The sequence below is a fragment of the Vanessa cardui genome, chromosome 4, assembly GCF_905220365.1.
Source record: "Vanessa cardui chromosome 4, ilVanCard2.1, whole genome shotgun sequence".
Classification (NCBI taxonomy): Eukaryota; Metazoa; Arthropoda; class Insecta; order Lepidoptera; family Nymphalidae; genus Vanessa; species Vanessa cardui.
This window is the reverse complement of record NC_061126.1, coordinates 6,695,922-6,715,843: the sequence shown is the minus strand read 5'-3', so window position 1 is coordinate 6,715,843 and position 19,922 is coordinate 6,695,922. Positions and strand designations below refer to the sequence as shown.

The following is a 19,922-nucleotide window of genomic DNA, read 5'->3' as shown; positions in this document are numbered from 1 at the left end:
AGAGTGTTACAGAGTGGTAATTCATTATCTAACCAAAGTTTGAAACTCGACATGATCCTTCAGTTCTAAAGGCGTCATTATGCTCGTGTAGGAAGAATTAAATTTTCGTAACCTACTGTACGTATTCGCTACTTATTGTCATACTTATTTATCTCTCTTTAATGTTATGTTTAATGTAAATGAGACTTAATTCTAATGGCATTAAGGCATGTTTTCGGTTGGAGGTATGGCAATGCCAGGATAATTGTCGAATAAGGAGCACAGAGTTCAGTCGGCTGCGAGCCTCGACGGAGTGCGGATAAGTTATATCATCCGCGACGTAGTGCGCCCGTAACTTATTTCGTAGCGTTTGATCGCAGATAAATTTTTCTTCTGTTATTTATTACTGAAGGAAGTGTTTAATATTTTTAAATTATGGTCATTTAAATGTTATTTTGTTTACTAAAATGAACATAAAATGAAGACATATTAAGGTAAATAGTTACTCGTTGAAAAATAAATATAAGCGGGACGTCAAAAACTTGCGAAATAAATTAAATTGAAGTGTTCATAAGTATATTCGTTTTGAAATAATAAATGGGGCAATAAAATGGCCTTATCCTTAATATAACGCGAAATGTTTTCTTTATTTCACCAGCAATCGGCTGAAAATGTAAGTCACGTTTGCAGTTAAGATTTATTCATAAGTTAATTAATTTTCTCGCTAAATTAAAAGGGAATTGTTTTACTGTATCTTATAATAAATAATTGAGAGTGAATGTAAATCGTAGTTAGTACGGCGGGTGGCGGGTGGCGGCGGCTCGTGAACGGCGATCTCCGCATATTTGCCGTTTCCTCGACATTCCCTTAGTTAATTAAAGCCCATTTGTATATTGTCTTGAGAAATATAATTTATATGATAAGTAAATGTTTTAACGTCTATAATATATTCAAATGAACCTTTTCCATTTTGGTTTTATTCTTTAATAAATTTGAACGTCGAAAGGTTTAAAATTTAATTTATAATTATAAAACTTATAAAATACGCTTACAAATTTCGAGCTTTTATTTTGTTGTTAAAGTCGAAAGCTTAAGTAATATGACAATTGATAAACAACAACCTCTACTCCACCTCCTTGTCGATTACAAATAAGCCCGCCTCAATCCTTCGCCCCGCCTACTATTTGGAAGGTAAATAAGTCTTATGTACAGCGTTATATATGTACATTTAATGATTATTGAATTTTTATATACAGGCAAGTTTCATGTCAAACCGATAATATGAACAAAATGATTACATAACGAAATATATTTTGCACTCATATTCCCCGCTATTAATAAAAATCTAAATTATTCATCTAAGTCACTAAATCAATTGTAACGAAATTTCGTCCGTGTTTGCACTTGTTAACTGTTGCAATTATTTGTTAAAGACAAATCTTAATTTGTATAAATACTTTGACAAGTAAAATAATTCGTAAATAAATATGTTTTTATTCCATATAAATAAATTATGATAGTGAAATAAATCTCGTAAAGACGAAAATAATTTTGAACGTCAATATAATAACTAACAAACAGAATAATCCTAACGAACAGAATCAACAGCGAGTGAAACTTTTGCAGCTAAGAAGTCGAAACTGTGTGTACAATGTCTGGAGAACAGTGAGCTCTAACAAGCTGGCCATCCGAACTTGTTAAGCGTGTCTGAGCGACGGCGGACGCATAATTCTGTGGGCACAGTTCCTCATCGAACATCAGACACTTCCAACTTCGTGGCTCAAGAACTAACTAAGATCACCTTACCGCATGGATATAGTGGCAGCTTAGATTACTCCCAAACAATAATAAACCTCCGCAATGGAAACGAACTCCTTGGGCCGTAATCGACAGACACCCGCAGCCAGGAACCACATCATCTACACCGATCACAAAGGAAGAAAGTGAGTACCACAAGTCCAATAACAAAGTGTATCAATTAATTGAAGGAGCGAATTTAAACCAAACAAATGAGCGCTATTATTTCTCTCAATTTAGTCTAACAAGTTAGAGTCAAAGGTTCGTTGAAACGGGAAACTCAATGGCCGTGAATTTTGTAATCTTCATTAATTTTAACGAAAGTTCATTCGGAACCTTCTTATTCTTGTGCCTGTACTCCGTTTTATGACATTTTTATTCTTGTATTAATACGATTAATACATGATTCAAATTATATTCATCTAACAAATTGAAGTATTTCTAATTACATTATTTCTTTGACAGAAAATAATAAACGACGTAGACAAGACGTAGCACATGTTTCTTAAAAAATATGTCATAAATAATTTTAATTGAAAATATATCTTTTAAAAAAATAAAGCAAAATTATCGTACAAATTCTTGCCTATTTTACTAAAGAGTATATATATATTTTGAAAATATTCAGAAGCATTTTTAAATCATACGCTTTAAGCGATAACATGACTCTTTAAGTCTTATTTATTGCTGTAATAAATGTTAATTTATTTCTACTCATGTGCGTATATGAATAATATGTGCGTATAATAAATATTTCGATCTACACTTATAATATAAAAAAAATGTGTAAAGCTAAAAAATCCAACTGAAAATAATTCAACTTCATTTGTTAGAAAAAGATTACAAATAAACTCGTTTAGGTTCTCAGATCATCAGAAATGACAATAAAATTAGTAAAAATTTTTGTATTACGTGAATGTGTTTATTTCAAGAAAAAAAGTGAAGATTATTGTAAATATTAAAAAAAATGTCCCATCACCTACTATATATATATATAGGTATTCAAAATAAAAAAGCGAAAGTGTTGTTAGGCATAAGTTCAAATACATATGTATTTAATACTTAAAATAGTTACAAGACTAAGCTAAATTCAGTGTTGTTTATTTATCACCTTAAAAATATAAAAGATAAAACAATTCAAAAGTTTAATAGAGATACGAGTATTTTATAAGACCTATTCGAAAACCACAGTGAACACGATCGTAAATGTAAAAAACTAAATTATAAACAAATTAAATCACCTTCAAAATTAGAAAAATCTAGTAAACTAGAACTAAAAAAAAAAAATAATAGTATTAAACTAATGACCGATTACGAACAATTTAAATGAAACTTAAACTGTTCCCTAAGTTGAAGTGTACCTAAATTAGATTAAAAATGATCACATCAATATGCCTCCTAATTTACGAGAAATACGTGGACAAACATACATACAAACATATACTTACTAATTAAGCACACTCGTTCTATTCGAAATAAATCCTAAATGGATTATACTCAAAAATAATTAAAATCTAATACATACATGTCGGACTGATAATCATCTTTTTTTAAAATAAATATTAATAATAAATAAAGAATATATGCATCACAATAGTGTAGCACCGTGAGAGTTTACGACATCTTGCGATTAAAATACGACGTGTATTTATGTAACTTAAGTTGTACTCGTTTATCTGAATAATTTTATCATTACGGCTGCTTGCACTATTTAAGAAACAAAGAAAAGTTGTTAGCCGAGTAGAAACTAACTTTAACACAATCTGATCTACATAGACATTTTACGATGACAAGTAATTACACAAGTTTTATGTTTTATCACCAGTATATTCATGTCCTAGCTAATTATAAAACGACTTTGTCAATGAGCGAGCCCTTAAGAGATAATATGACAATAATTAATGAAATAATTAAGCATAGTACACATGAATATGTTAACATTTGACATAATCTTGTTATTTTTTATAAAACTCCGAATATTTTTTATTCGTCACAGCAATTTCTTTGGTAATTATTTTTTAAGCAACCAATTAATATCAGATGACAGCGATATTCTTGTGTGGTACCCCTTGGACTGCAATGTAAAAGTCGATTTCACAACATACAATTCTGACTTTCCGAAGTTATATCTAGCCTTCAACCAGAATTGGGCCAGAGTGGTTGACTATGGCCTCTCTTTTCCAATACTCAGAAGAGGTCCGTGCTTAGAAATGCTGATATATTTTATTATTTTAATTTATAAATATAAATTATTATTACACATACTAACTGAAGTCGTGGCTTCGCTCACTTCGAATTAAGTTTGTAACAAATACGCTTCAAGAGCTGGTTTACAATCTTTTATCACAAACATCGAAAGGTTAAAAACGAATTCTGAATAATTGGTATACGTATACATGGTACATAAATTAGTATAAGTGTCGTATCTTATGTTATGATTGGTTTCCGGATTAATGATTAAAACATTTATTTTATACAAAATTCAGTGGAATTTTGAATAAAACCGGTTACCCATTTAGTTAAATTATATATTCAAGAGTATTTTAACTATCATCAGACCTTCTGTATTCAGCGAAAACTTGCATAAACGAAGTGATAAATAATAGTTACAATAACATTTTCAAATTGTATAACTTCCATTCCACGGTCACACTTCGGAAAAATATTACATGCTATATCTATTTTTCGACATAACAAAATAAAATCATCTTCTTTAAATTTTTTTTTATGTTCATGCTAGGGGTGTTTCTAGTTATTAAATTTTTAGTGTGTACGAAAAACTAATTTAAATAGGAGTAAAATTAGATTTTCCCAAATAAATTATCCGTCAAAAAATCGAATTCGTAAATAAAAGTAATTTAAAATCTTTTTATTGGGTGACATAGTTTTCTGAATATAGTCAGTGAAAAGCCTAAGATTTATTCTTTAAATCAATAGCACTTAAGAAATAATTCATTTTACTAAAAAATACTCCAATTATTTGGTTGCATGTCCGCTTAAAGTAAAACTTAATATTTTTATTAATAAGTAAAATTGATGTTTTTATCTCTAGTTCCCTGTTAATTGTCATAATTTGTAAGTTAATATGACAAAAACTCATTTTTATTTTATTTAGACTAACGCTGCTAATTTATAATTATAAATAATATAAAAACTGAAACATAGAATTATACGCTGTCGCGGCGTTTTATTAGTTGTTGATGTTGATATAGTAACAATACATAATAGGTAGTTTTATATTTTGAATCGTTTTTAACCATTTAAATAAGGTTAAGAAAATAAATAAAACAAGATGTCAAAAAAGTAAACAAATTTTACCCCCATATACACAACAGCATAATCATTTTTAAATAAAATGAAATCTAGCATTTATGAAATTAAAGTGTATATTTTTTTAAAAGTTCGGGCCCGCATTGCGAGAGTGGCCGCGAAAAGCCAGTGAATGCGTGTCGGCGAAGGACAGCCGAGTAACTTGTGCAGTTTCCGTTAGTCACATTTTCGCAACAAGGTATTCACATTTCGAGGACGGCAAAGTTGGCGTTATCGTGTTTAAAATAGAACGACAGGCGCATCTAACTTTGTGATGTAAAATGGACATGTCAGTAAGACGAATACGTGGATCTAATTTAATTTGACGTTTGCTGAATAAACATATTTCATTTCAATAAAATGTTTGTATATATTTAGTTTTATTATTAATACAATTACTTTGTTTTGATACGATAGATTGATAGTAAATGTAAGTTAAATTTTATGTGTAAAAACACGTATCATATTGTACCGTTTTTCAAGCATTTTAAAGAGAAAAAGTAATGCGTAGGTCCGGGAATCTTATAAAGTAAGTTATTAGGTAATGGAAAGTATTTTAGAATATATACCTACTTATAATAAGAAGACGTAACATTTGTTCGTTTGTATGTAAGGAGTTGTCACCGCAACGACTGATTTAATACTAAATAATACGACTCGAAAGTTACATTATTTCAGAGTTCTGCAGTGTATAAATTACATTTATATTTTATTTATTAATAAATTGAACCTTTAAATTATAATAAAATCAAGCGATAGGAGGCTAATATTGTTCGCCGAGTATTAATGATATCTTATTCAAACTAACTCAGTATATCTGTAACTACTTAAATTAGATAATGAATTTTAAAGATTAACTATCAGTAGCTTTGATAAATGTCAAGAAGTTTCAATATATGTTTCACTGTAAAAACATAATTTTATACATTTTTATTCAGTTGGTCGCGACACGTTCGAAACTTGGTTCGCTCCGAGTGTATAAGTAAGGGTAAGTGTACAAATTGATTTATTGAAGTTAAGCGGGTTTCCGAGTTGCGCCGGAGTATTCACAGGCTTTTGCGATACACAGATAAAGTGGAAATAAAAAAGAAACTTCACAAACAGAAATCCCCTTGTCGCGAGATTTACGAGCCGACGCACCTCTAGCGCAAATAAGTTATGTAAATTTTATGTGCTCTACAGGAATAACGCTTAATATACGGAAACATAATAAATTATATTAGTTGTTAGTGATATATTTAATTAAACAACGGGAAAATAGGCTAACGATAGTAAGTTAGATGAACTACATTAGTGATCGACTTTCGAATAATACAATTGAAGAAAACTTTTACTAAAGGTAACAATTTTCTTAATGAAACCCGAATGAAAGGTATTTATGAAAGGTATAGTAATTGTATAGCTTTCAGACATAATTATGAAAAGACACGCAACCGGTGATTTAGTTATTTTAAAACTGTTGGGAGGTTTTTATCATTGATCGTCTTGTCCGTTGAAAGTATATGGTTACATTTACATTTTGCATTATTCAACATTTAACTGCTTTGCTCGGTGGTAAGGCTTTATGCTAGCCCTTCTGAGTAGGTACCACCCACTCATCAGATAACTACAGGCGTAAGGGACGTAACATATCAGTTTTCAAGGTTGGCGGTGGGGCATTGGTAATGTAATGAATGATTATTATTTCTTATAGCGCCATTGGCGGTGGATATCGCTTACCATCGTATGGGCCATTTGCTCCTCCATCTATACAATAAAAAACATGTTTGTTTTTTTTTTTGTTTACTCAATATAAATTTATGGAGTCCTTTATTACTTTAGTTATAAAATATATTCAAATTTAATTAAACTATTCTACTAATAGACAAAAAGCTCGTTTATTTTTTTGAAAATACTGACACACTGAACATTTAAAAAACTTTAATCTTAATAGAAAAAAAAAATGTAATTGTTAAAAAATGCCGTGTACGACTAAACTTAATACAGAAACTTAAAAAAATGTCTATAATACCAATTTATTAAAATTTAATTTTTTAATTTCTTAAATTTAAGTAAATATTAAAACAGTTTTGCTTTACGTTGCTTTACTACCACCGACTTGAAAACACTTAAATATATAAGATATTTTTTTAGTGTTTGTCCCTTTGTAACTTTGGTTTCATGTGGGCAATTATTAAAAGGGGATTTCCAAGTTTTATTAGCAAATAGATATCGCTTTACGGGCACCTTCGTAAGCGCTGCTTAAATGAAACAACAAAAAACACAGTCATTGAGAAAAATATTTATCCCAGCTTATTGTTGGTTTTTCCTTTTTATATTTACAAATTATCACCTACAACGGATTATCTGTTCATTCATCAAAGTCAATTTGCAATCGAGGAAGATATCGAGTAATATACTCTGAATAAGCAAGGAAACCTTTAATTTTCCAACCTTACGAGTAGTTTTTGAATTTATATTAGATTTTATTCGATCTATAGTAATGGATCACCCATTACTATAGATCGAATCGATTTTATTCGATTATATATATATATATATATATATATATATATATATTCGATTTTATTCGATCTATAGTAATGGGTGATATCAAAAATAATTTTTCATAACTGATGAAACCATCAAGCAACATAAAAAAATAAAAATATAAGGTTAAATTAATTACCTCCTTTTTTTGACGTCAGCTAAAAAACGTAAGTCCCGCTACAGATTAGCTATAAATGATTGGCAGTTTAAGCATGGGGCCGAGTTGTGTCTGGGGACGCTGCTGACTGGGGAGTACAATTTAAATGTATCAGTATATTTTAAAAATATAGAGAACTGTTCAGGTTGTTATTCTATGGAAAGTCGGGGTAGGTAGCTTGTACACGTATATTATAATATTATAATGATGCATAAATTAAGAGATGGTTTTCTACAAATTTTTTAAAAAGATGGTTTTCTTAATCATACTTTCTGTATTTGATTCTCATTGAATCTTGTTTTGCTTACTCTAAAGCTAAGCCTTGTTAATAAGCTAAATACATTTTATCTAAAGTATACTGACGTGTAAGATTTATAAATTACAAATAAGACCAATAATATGCGTAAATTATAAATATTATTTGAGATGTAAAAGGAAAAATAAAGGTCAATACTAACACTTATCACAATAGCACCAACGTCTTAAATTATTATTTCTTTAATGGTATTTATGTGTATTTCGAAAATAATATATTTTAAGAAGTCTAAATCTTAGTGAAAACGATGAACTACTTTTAAAATACTTTAAGATGTTTATTTAAATTATGAAAATATTACTGTATTTGTTATTATCCCGTGACGTCATAATAAGTCAAAATAAATGAATGACTTTTGACTTTGTTCCAATATTATATTCATTCATAGCATTAAAATTCAGTAAATGCAAGCACAATTTAAACGCTATTTTCAGCCCAAATTTCTGTTTGTCAATTAAAATATTTGGAATCACTGAAATCATTTCAGTGGCGGTTAATTTGATTACTCACAAACTCGACGAGGGAGGATATTGCAGTTTTGCTGATAACCTCACCAATCTTGAAGAGAAACCGGTTTTAAATGGGTAATTTACCTTTCGCAAACAAATTGTAAATCATTCTATTCATAATATCGCAAATTAAACCTTCGACCCTCATCTAAAATACGTTTTCAATAATAATATTAAATTAGTCTAATTAGTAAAAAACTAGTTCACGTCGAAACAGCGGCAGGCGTTGAAATTTGTAACGTGCTAATTATAATATTTGATTGCATCCCCGAACACTTTTGACTTGTCAATATTGTATAATAATAAAATGATTCGATTCGTTTGACATTCAGTTGATTTCAGCTAGAACGTCGCAATTTATGCTGCACGTCACGTAGCCACTCACTGCGGCTTGTTTGCGGAGCGACAATGCGAACGTACTCGTACTATACAGGTTGATATCGTACATTTATTATTTCATATTTTTTATGACTTTATAAGTGCTGTGAACTTCAATATTTTTTAATATTTATAGTTTAAGTTTATTTCACTAGCTGGCCCGTGTTGAGGTTTTTGTTCAAATTGTACTCGAAAATCTCGAGATTAGCGTTTTCAATCCACGTATTTATTATTGTTGTAAATCATTATCAATTAGTTTGTGTTTGGATATTTGTTATTCAATCACAACCGAAAATGATTAATATTCTTATATATACCATAAGAATATGCATATATGTATAGGCACAATAGTTAATTATGTCGTAGAATACTGCATAGGAGAATTTTTAGTATTGATCTAATTTAAAATAAGTAGTAGTTTTGATAAATAAATTTAAGATTAGTAGTCATTTAAAATATCTAGTGTTAAAAATTTGGCTTTGCTGACTAAGTTATAAGAGATATTTTTCTTATTTTTAAATAAAATATTAGTAATTTATTCATATTATAACCTTATTTTCCCCTTTGATTGGACAGACATTAGCGAAAATATTTTTTGGTGGTAAAAATATGTGGCGTTTTTTCTCTTATACTACGATTAAAATGTATTTTTGTTATACGAGGAATATTATGAGAAGTTCACATATTTGCTTTAACAAATAAATAAAATATAAAAAAAAGTATAATTTTGTTAATTTCGTCGTTAAATAAAATCCTGTATTTTTATTTACATCACTGTTTATTTATAGTACGAGTATTATTTGACTTGATAGTAGTATTTGACTTTTATCTTTTGCACAAATCATTATTTGTGACAGCTACAAAACATGTGGTATAGCCATTTCTAAAATTTTAGGAACAAAAATAATTTACGTTAACATAGAAATATGGAGGCGTAAAATATTTTTTCAGGACAATGAATAATATTTTTTTATTTAAAAACAAAATTTGCAGTTAGTAAATTTAAGAGTAACAAAACGTTATTACTTAATAGAATATTATAAAATAACAGATAAATATAATATATTTTACTTTTTAGATTTATTTATTAGATTTAATTTTGTTTAGTTGTAAATTTAAAAATTGGCTATATAAAATTAATTCAACAGTGCAATATGACAATTCAAAAGTACTTTTATAAGTTTCCTTGAAAAAGGATATTTTGATTTTGATAAATTCAAAAATAATTAGTTAAAATTCAAGCTTTTTTAAGATATTCATACATTAAACAATATTTCGAATGTTTATGATACGAGAAAAAAAACAATGTCATATACACTTAAAAATTGTAGAACAAATAAGTAATATTGATTTATGCGCCTAAAGAAAGACGCGCGAATGAGTCTCCTGATCGAAAGAGATTTATCAAGCACAATCACGGATCAGATGTTAGTATTCCGGCCAAAGCCCCAGAGAGCAAGCTTCGTATCGACTGAATAATTTACACGCACCTTACATACCTCCCGACGTAATGCGAGCGTATACCTAAAGGTGAATTTATTTTTATTTCTTTTAACCACTCTGCACTTAGACGAAGAAATCATATTAAGCAGTGCATGCAATTAAAAGTTTAATGCGGTACGGCAATTCGCTTTAACATTCTCTAAAATTATTTCATTTTTTTAAAATTAATGAACGTTCCATACTTCTCACCTTTAAAAATAGAACTAGGTAAAGCACTTTTTTAAAGTCAAAGTATAAGAAATATTTTTAGCTTTCCATAAAGTACGACTTTACAAAATCACTTTGATTATGTATGAAAAAATACTTTAACACTTTTAATAACGAGTAAGTAAAGTTTTGTGAAAATTGTATATTTAGGTCAATTAGAACATTAGAGGAACTCAGCGTATTCTAATATTAATATTTTGGAGTACATTTTAATCACTACATATCTGGTCGTAGCTAAGAGCATGCAAAAGTGACTAAGTTGTCGTTGCTGACTTTATGAGTGGGACAAGCGCCGGGCAACTTTTGCTCCAACTAACTTCAAGTGCTGTAAGTAAAGCGTCTGCGGCAAACTTGCCTTCGCGAATTACTTCCACACGATTTTACGATCTCACTACGATCAGTTAAACTCTCGTCTGTATTAATAAAACCATTAGGTGATCAGAACCTCGATTTTTTAAAGATTTCACTTAAGAATGTGTTAAGAATTATATTATTAGCTATTCAGTTTTTATAAATAGCTTTGAAGTAATCTTATGTTTCGGATTTTAAAGAAATTGTTGGAATAATAATTCGCCGTTTCAATTTATCGGACTTTAATTAATGGAATACTGAGAGAAGTTTAAACACGTCTCATTTATTCGTAACGCTATTATGTTCCGTCCTTTTACAAATGTCAGTAACAGTTAAATGAAATTCACATTTCGTTATTTACCATTTATTTTTAACATTTTAGTATATTTTAATGATATAGTCGGTTGTATTCTCGGTCGCTATGTGCGCAGCTACCAATGTGGTAACATGTTTCACCGCTGGAACTAAATTAATGAAATGCCATTACTCCTTTTAACAACATTATTTTACATACATAACTAATTTGATGCAAGCACTTTTGTCCGTAATAAAACGCAATTAATATGAAAATTGGCACGGATATATGAAATTTTGATTCATATTCACACCCCGTTTTCAGCTATGTTCTTTGATGTATTGCATCAGTGTATTATAACGGAATACATAATATTGGAAATAGATTATTTACTAATATAGGATTTATATTCAAATTTAATTGCAATTTATTCAAGACCTATTATAAAATGTAATCATACATAAAATACACACGAACTCTATTATTTATATTTCTAAATATTTACATATTTTTTACTGAGATTCTATAACGGGACAATTTCAAGAATTAGTTCGCTGTGTATATAATATTATGTGCACAAGTGTGTACAAAATATGCGCTTTGTATATCTTTATTCGACTATGGAGTAGCATTCCTACGTAATCGGCAAGGTTAAGGCGCACGGCCAATGGCGTTACTTATTCTTAGAGGCATGGGAGTGTAAACCCTCGTCGGTTACTGGCAATTCATGAAAGAGGGCAGCCTTGTACGTTGTAGAGCTGGGACGCTGAGGCATTTAACTACAAAGTGTGAATGTATATATGTATGAAGATTTTAAGGTGTCATTGGTCGAGTGTAATTTGATGGAAATAAAAAAAGGCAAAAAATACAATTTTATAATTTTACTAGCGGCCCGTCTCGGCTTCGCACGGCTGGACAAAAGTTTTATTTTTGCCCAATAAATTTTTACCTTCTATTTATATTTATTGTTGCTTTTTTCCGACATGCTTAACAATTGTTGATCTATTTCAACTTATTCGGACAAAAATCTTAATAAATTATATACCTACTTACCTTCCTTGTGAATCCTTCTGCCTAATACTGAATATCGCATTAAAATACGTTATGTAGTTTTGACGTTTTTCGGGAAGATACAGATAGACAGACGTGGTCGGGGTATTTTGTTTGATAATATGTAGTGATTGTATGATGCCACTAGGCTAGGAATTTATTAAAAACTAAAAAAAGGTATTTCTTTCCGTAACCATTAGATTATATTAATTGATTTTTTGTTATATAATTATTATTTTGTTCATGTGAATAATTCATCTTAATTCTAAGCATTGTACAAATACAATTACAAACGTATTTATTTCTATAAATTATTTTAATATTACAAGTATTACTAAAGTTTAGATTGAAGGTTTTTTATTTAATCAACTCATAACTGCTAAGATAATAAGAGATCTAAATAAAATTCGTTACAGATATATAGTATATACCTGGAATAGCACATAAGCTACTTTCATATCTGACACTTAAATAATAATTAATTAAGTTTAATTTATATTTTTTTAATTTTATATGTACAGCAAGTTTATCTTTTTTTTCATGAATATGTTTAAATACATACAAATATGAAGTTTTAGATAAAGTAATTTGGTGGTAGTCCTTGTAGGGCTTCGTGTTAGTCCGTCCGAGTGGGTTCCTCCCAATCACAACATATTCTATCTCCGAACACTTAGTATTGTCCTGTTCCAGTTTTTAGGGTGAGTGAATTTTACATCTCATGGTTGGCAAAGCTTAGCGATGTGGGACATAGATAATATTTCTTACAGCGCCAATGTATTTAGGCGGTGGTGCCCACTTAACACCAGGTGGCCCGTTTGCAGGTCCAATAAAAAAAGTATTAAGAACAAGCAACTTTAAAGACTTAATATAAATAATTGTACTGAAGTATTTCTGTGTAATATTATGTTAAAATCTACGTGTTCAAAACACGACTTGCATTCAAATATGGAATATGAGTTATAGGAGCGATTCGAGTAAATTGAAAGATTGCGAAGGGGTAGACAAGCGTATTCCCGTTAGACGTAAGCGTTGTTTTATGGTCGTCGTGACGCCAACAAACTTCGGCAACTGCTTTATGATCCTAATTTATAAGTGAGAGGCGTCTGTATTTACGACTCTTTCTAGAACCCTCCCGCGAGTGCGTTCAGTTCTATTGCCTCACCACGGATCGTTATGACTTCTGTTTTACTTTTGATTCGCTTTAAAATTAGAATATATCATTTTTGTCATGTACGAGTACGTATGTCACATATTATTATAAATATATTAAACTAAACAAATACGTAATTGTGAAATAGATTTTGTGCAATCTGTACAAAAAATATTTTAATCGAACTTAATTCGTTGATTGATTAATTACCATGATATAGAATTATTTAGTCTAAATCAACGCGAGATGTCAGATAACATCTTGAATTTTTAAAGAAGATAAGTAGACTGAACGGTGTGAAGCGACTGTAAAAACTACTGTTAAGTGCAGTTGATATTAATACTATTTAAATATACTCATCCTTTTTATTATCCACATATTCATATAATTATATATAGATATTTCAGCAATGTCACAAGATACTTTAATAAACATATTTCATTTTCATCTTACATTTTTTTTTTCACCAGTCGGACTAGTGACGTGCAGTAAATTGTATTAGCAAAGTAGGTCCGTAATGAAAAGGTTAATACATACAAAGGTTAACTTTATTAAGTTTATTTTTTATCGCCTTAATTTTTCTGTTGGTACTTGTTTTTTTTTTTTCTTTTTATGTATTTGACTACTATCGATATAATTGATATACTTATATATATCTATTTTTTTACGATGTCTATCATTAATTTGAAACTAAAAATTAAATATAATAACAAGTATACGCCACTTTATATTAAACAACCACTTTATATTAAAAAAAAACAGTAATTTACATGAGTAGCTTATCTTATAAAAAGCATTCGTTTCAATTTATTTCGATCTTTTATATATGACTTTTTTAAAGCAGGTAAATTTCACTCTTAAACTTGTACATGCATATTCGTGTTGACTGATTTACAATCTGCGAAAGCTTTATGAAATTTTGCAAGCATAAATTAATTTTCAATTTGCCTTTGACGTTTCGCTGAGCCGGCCCGACACGTCTCTCGGGCTAGGTATTAACCGGGACATGACGCCCTGCGCCTATTTCCTACCCATATCTCTCTATACAGGTTAGCCTTGTGTCATACACATGTTATGAGAAACTTAATTGAAATACTACACGTTCATTGTCTATTGATAGTACTCTGTGTTCCACTTTTAGCTAGCCCAATATTCTTGGGTTGGTGCATTATTAAATCCGACGATAAACGTCTACTTCAGTTACTGTTGCGCTTTGTGGAACTACGGGTACGAATGTGTACCATAGACCTAAGATAATACAATTAACGAAATTATTTAATAATAATGTAATACTAACGTCTCAACTGTACGAATGGTTATGTGAAGCTAAATTAAATTAATTTATATTGCAACTAGAAGTCACGCGCGGTATAGCACGCTTTTTGGTTATCACGTGGTAGGTAAAAAAGCAGCCTATATCTTTTCTTAAATTTCAAGTTTGCTTCATACCAAATTTCATCAAATTCGGTTAAGCGGTTTGGCCGTGAAAGAGCGACAGAAAGAAATAGAGTTATTTCTTATTTATAATATTATAGTATAGATTAAATTATCTAATGAAATTCGCTAAACAAACCGGCGTAATTTTGTTCAATGACAAAAGAAGACGAAGAAATTTGAATAAGACTGTTCATGCCAATTTCATACGAATAAATAACAAATTATATTTTTTTTTCTTCCCATATACGATTGTTAGGAAAATTTAGTCATTTTTCAATGACCTCGTCCTTCTGTCTTATAAACAGAGAATCAGCAAGACACATTGGCAACCAGCACACTAAGCTATATCTCAAAAAAACATCCAATAAATTAAAAAAGGTACTATACAGTCTGTCTAAAAGTTAAAAACTAGTATTACTTTAATGTGAATCAGGAGAAATTAATAAAACTAACATACCTATATCTAATATTGGTACAATGATAACAATTATAATTAATATATACTGTAGTAAGTAGACTAAAGATTATTTCCGGTTATATAAGAAAAGTTTGTTTAGTGTATAGCTACAACAGTACACAGTTACAATATCGTTGTAATGTTTTCACATTTGATCTTCAAGGAATCTTGCAAGACGTTGAAGATAAGTTTTTCGCATTGTATATTTAAAAAAGAGAATAAATATTCCAAATGTCATCATCATTCCATTTATTTGAGATTGATGAAGTATATATTGCATGATTTAGCAGGTGTAACGGCCGACTGCCTGCCTGACGCTATCCCTGATTGGAAACGCTTTTACTGGTGGATTAGTTCTCGCTATCATATTGGTGATTAAGACATTTACCTGCTCAATTAATGGAAGCGCTTGGATTGATGCGGGCCCAAACAAATCTTAAAATCTTAAAAGCCGACTTGTTAGAGTCTGATGAAATCAAAAATAAATATTGTAACATTAACTATTTTCGTTTATGGACTTCAATGATTACGCGTATAAATATATTCATAGCGTCACTATGAATGACACAACCACGTACTAGTATACTGTTTTCTTTACAACGTACAAAGTAAAAAGCATATTAATTTTTATTTATTTTATAATTTTATTATTTATTAATTTTCAATTCGTTCAAATGAAGTACGATAGTTTTAAATGTTTTTTATAATATAAATTAAGCAATAAAGTAGACTTTATATGTTTGTTACTTTTAATTGAATAAATTTACCTAAGAATATTATTATAACTTGTTAAATATTTTTGTCAATTCAGTCTATTTAGTTGTTTTAATAAAATAATAGAATCGGTTGCTCACAAGCTGCCTAAATATTATATAAAAATATGTATATAAATTCATAATAATTTGTTAAACGCATTTCAAATATTGGAATTAACTCTTTATTTTATTCGAATATATAATAACAGATATATTTAATAAATAATCGTTATATATTTTGATGCTCTATAAAGCCATTCATGTTTATTGCATAGATTCAATGGTGGGAAACGCTTTCAAGTAGCTTGTACACTTTCAATTACGAATTGATGTCAATAAAGAATTTTAATTAAAAAAATATGTATAAATTCAACTACTATGACTACTAACATTGCTAAAAATTGTATGTTTATTTTTATTTACAGTGACAATTTAAGTAAGAACAGGGCTCAGGACCCTTTCTTCGAAAGGGTCGGAGCTATCAGGATTCATGATGCTCCTATACGGATTGGTGCATACATATAGACTTGTAGAGTTCCAAAATATGGTTTATATTCTACAAGTATTATCAAGGTTTCGCATATTTTCCTTTGCTATTAAGCTCGAAAAATTCAGGTATGTTTCCCTGCATTTGAGTCTGCAATCATCTGTTAAAATTCACGTCTTCTAACCTATGCAATCTTTGCTTTTTGTTAGTAATACATAAAAATACTGTATACGTGTTATTAGAAACAAAAGTCAAGCTTTTCTTGGTGAACTCAACCGCCAAACATCACTGCAATAACTCAGTATTGTTGTATTCTGGCTTGAGCCATCGAGTCAGTGTAAAAAAGGAACAGAGGCAAGGCGTCAGAAATTTTAGTTCCTAAATTTTTTGTCGCATTGGCAATTTAAGGAATGGTATTTGGAATAAAATATTTTTCTGTAGTTCTCTTAAGGTCTACTGGCTTTTTTAGTTAGAAATGTTCAGTAGCATCCCGGAGTCCGGTTGAAATTGTGTGCACTTGTGTAAAGTAGTTGGTCTTGGGCTTGAATCGGAATTGCAATCTGACACGACCGGTAAGAGTTAACGGATTTGCGATTATGAGAGTGAGATAAGAGAGTGCATCTGTGCATGTATATTCACTTATGCACAGTAATATTTCCTGCGTAGTCTACTCTTCCTTGAGATTGGCCGCCGCGTATGAAATTGGCCAAGACTATTATTATTATTAAATACAATACGTATATATTTATAATTGTTTTTTTAGTGAAGTATAGAACAAAGATATTTTGATTTCCATGAATTAATATATAGATTGACTGACAGAATCGATAAACCTTGTTTGACGTTAAACTTAAGTGAACTTACATAAAATACAAATATAAAATAACAACATATTCCGATTTACCAGAAAAGCTAATATTGAGATAATTTATATTAATTTAACTTGACAGTTAATTTTGTATGTATCAGGAAATATAAAGGTGCATAACTATTGCGCTCGAATGTACGTGAATAATTTTGTTTGTTTTCCGCAGTATCAATATATAAGCTATTGGAATAACAAGAAACCTTTTAAATAAAGTGGCAATTATTGTCTGAATTTACTGGGAAATAATCGCTGACAAAGGTTTTATTGGTCATTGTAAGTAAACATAAACGACTTATTTATGTTTACTTTATTAAATTAATTTACTTAAATAGCGATTTCGCATTCCTTATTCATTTTATAATAAAACGATAAGCGATATAAAATGCAGCAACAATATAAATTAAGTTATTAAAAATATTTATAAACTAGCTGTGCCCGCAACCTTGAACGCGTTTGAAATTAACAAAAAAAATATTATTGAAGCCTAAGTTATTCCTTATTATATCAGCAACTACCACTGAAAATCCCGTCAAAATCGATCCAACCGTTCCAGAGATTAGCCTGAACAAATAGAAAGACAGACAGACAAAAATTGTAAAGAATGTTATTTTGGTATATGTGCCGTGTATAAATATGCGCATGTGTTTATGTTTACCCAATAGTCAGGGGCCATCTGAAAATCAGTGCTGTGCATTAGCACAGCTTATACTGAGATGAACCCATAGTGTACTACCTACACTGTGTTCTTTAATTTTTTTTTCCTGTATAATCTATGTAATGTATGTGTGTAGCAAAATAAATGGTTTAAATGGTAAATGGTTTAAAAAACATATACATTGAGAAAAAAGGGCTATTTCAATATTACCAACCGACACTCCAATTTTATTATATGTATAGAAGACGCTGATAATAATTATACCCGATCAAAATTAGTAATTTCCAAAAAAAGCTTGAATGCTCTAATTTGAAAAGTAAATATAGAACTTATAAAGTTTTCAATATTTTCAGCTCGCAAGTTAGACTTTCGAGACGGCTATAACGTATCATGTTAAAAATATAGCATTAGCCGAGTTGAGCTAGCACCGCGTATGAAATGCAACATGCAAAAGCCATTGAGAGTGATGTCTAAATCACGGCGACTTCTCTTCAACCACGATAATAATAAATACATACATGTCAAAAGCGAATAAAGATATTCAGATTTTAGTTTCAAAGATTTTATGAACTTACATCGGAACTATAAATACGAATTGAAACGACGGAAAGTGACATCTTTGTTTAACTTTATGTTTTTATATTATTAATATATATTGTTTTTTGTTACAGAAAGTATATGAAGTTACTAAATATTTTTTTAATATTGAGATATTCTTATTAGAAAATCTGTTAGAGGACCGTTTTACGAGCTTTTGACTAGCAATGTTAATTCATATCTGAAGAATCTGAAACATAACGTATTATTTTGATATGAATCTCGTCAACCGTTGAGAAACTCCTTAACAGTTAACGTGTCTATGCTAGACACATTGTTTTTTATACACAGATAGAAATATCTGACAAAAAATAGAGAAAAAAAAACAACATCAACAATTAAAGCAATCATGTCCCAAATATGTGTACCATTCAGCTTCTAAGTTCCAAACCCAACGTTTCTTTCAATGGTATATGATGGACGATGACAATCTATGTTAATGTTATTAAGTGTAAATGGTATACATTTATTATTAAATAAAGCATGTTTTTCTTCCTCCGAATGTTTATAGTAAAATGTGACAACTAGTAACGTAGTAGTACATAGACAGATTATAACATTTCGTCACGCGTTACTGAAAAACAGCTAGTTTTGGAACAAACTATGTATGTAAGTGACAGGAAATATTGTATAATATTTCATGATTTTTTAAATATACTTATGTAATTTTAATTGAAATAATAATATTTAGTACGGTTTTGATTTTTAAATACGTTTTTTTAATTGAAGTAACTTTTATTAGTATGATTATTGATTCGGTTATCGACACCGTATAGTGGGACTCCCGTCACTTCCTCTCGTGGCGTGGTGTGGCGAGCTGGTACTGCCTGACACGAGAAAAACAAAAGGCGGTTGATTTTGAACGTTGAGTGGAGAAGAAAGCTAGATTCATGGTTGGGCGGTAAAAGGATATAATTAATATACAATGAGCGGATAAATAATATATGTATCGATTGGCAAAGTAATATAGTCACATAAATTAATGTTATGTGAGTAGTTTTATTACACATTTTTATTAATTTAATAAAATTTATGATTTATCCATGAGATGGTTTATAAAGCTTTGCACATTCTATGTTAAACTTCTTATAGGATAACTGTCATGTCAGTCCGTTTCCTGTCACGGCTCATTTTCT

The 19,922-nt window shown here is 29.7% G+C and overlaps 1 protein-coding gene across 1 annotated transcript in view; it reads left to right on the top strand.

Moving 5' to 3' along the window:
* The first annotated feature begins 284 nt into the window (after positions 1-284).
* Positions 285-19,922, top strand: part of LOC124544521 (delta-sarcoglycan-like) — a 34,384-nt gene continuing 14,746 nt past the window's right edge. Inside the window, exons 1-2 of the mRNA XM_047123119.1 lie at positions 285-473; positions 1,606-1,922. Coding sequence (XP_046979075.1) covers positions 1,840-1,922 — 83 coding nt within the window. The 5' untranslated portion in view covers positions 285-473; positions 1,606-1,839. The remainder of the gene's footprint in view (positions 474-1,605; positions 1,923-19,922) is intronic.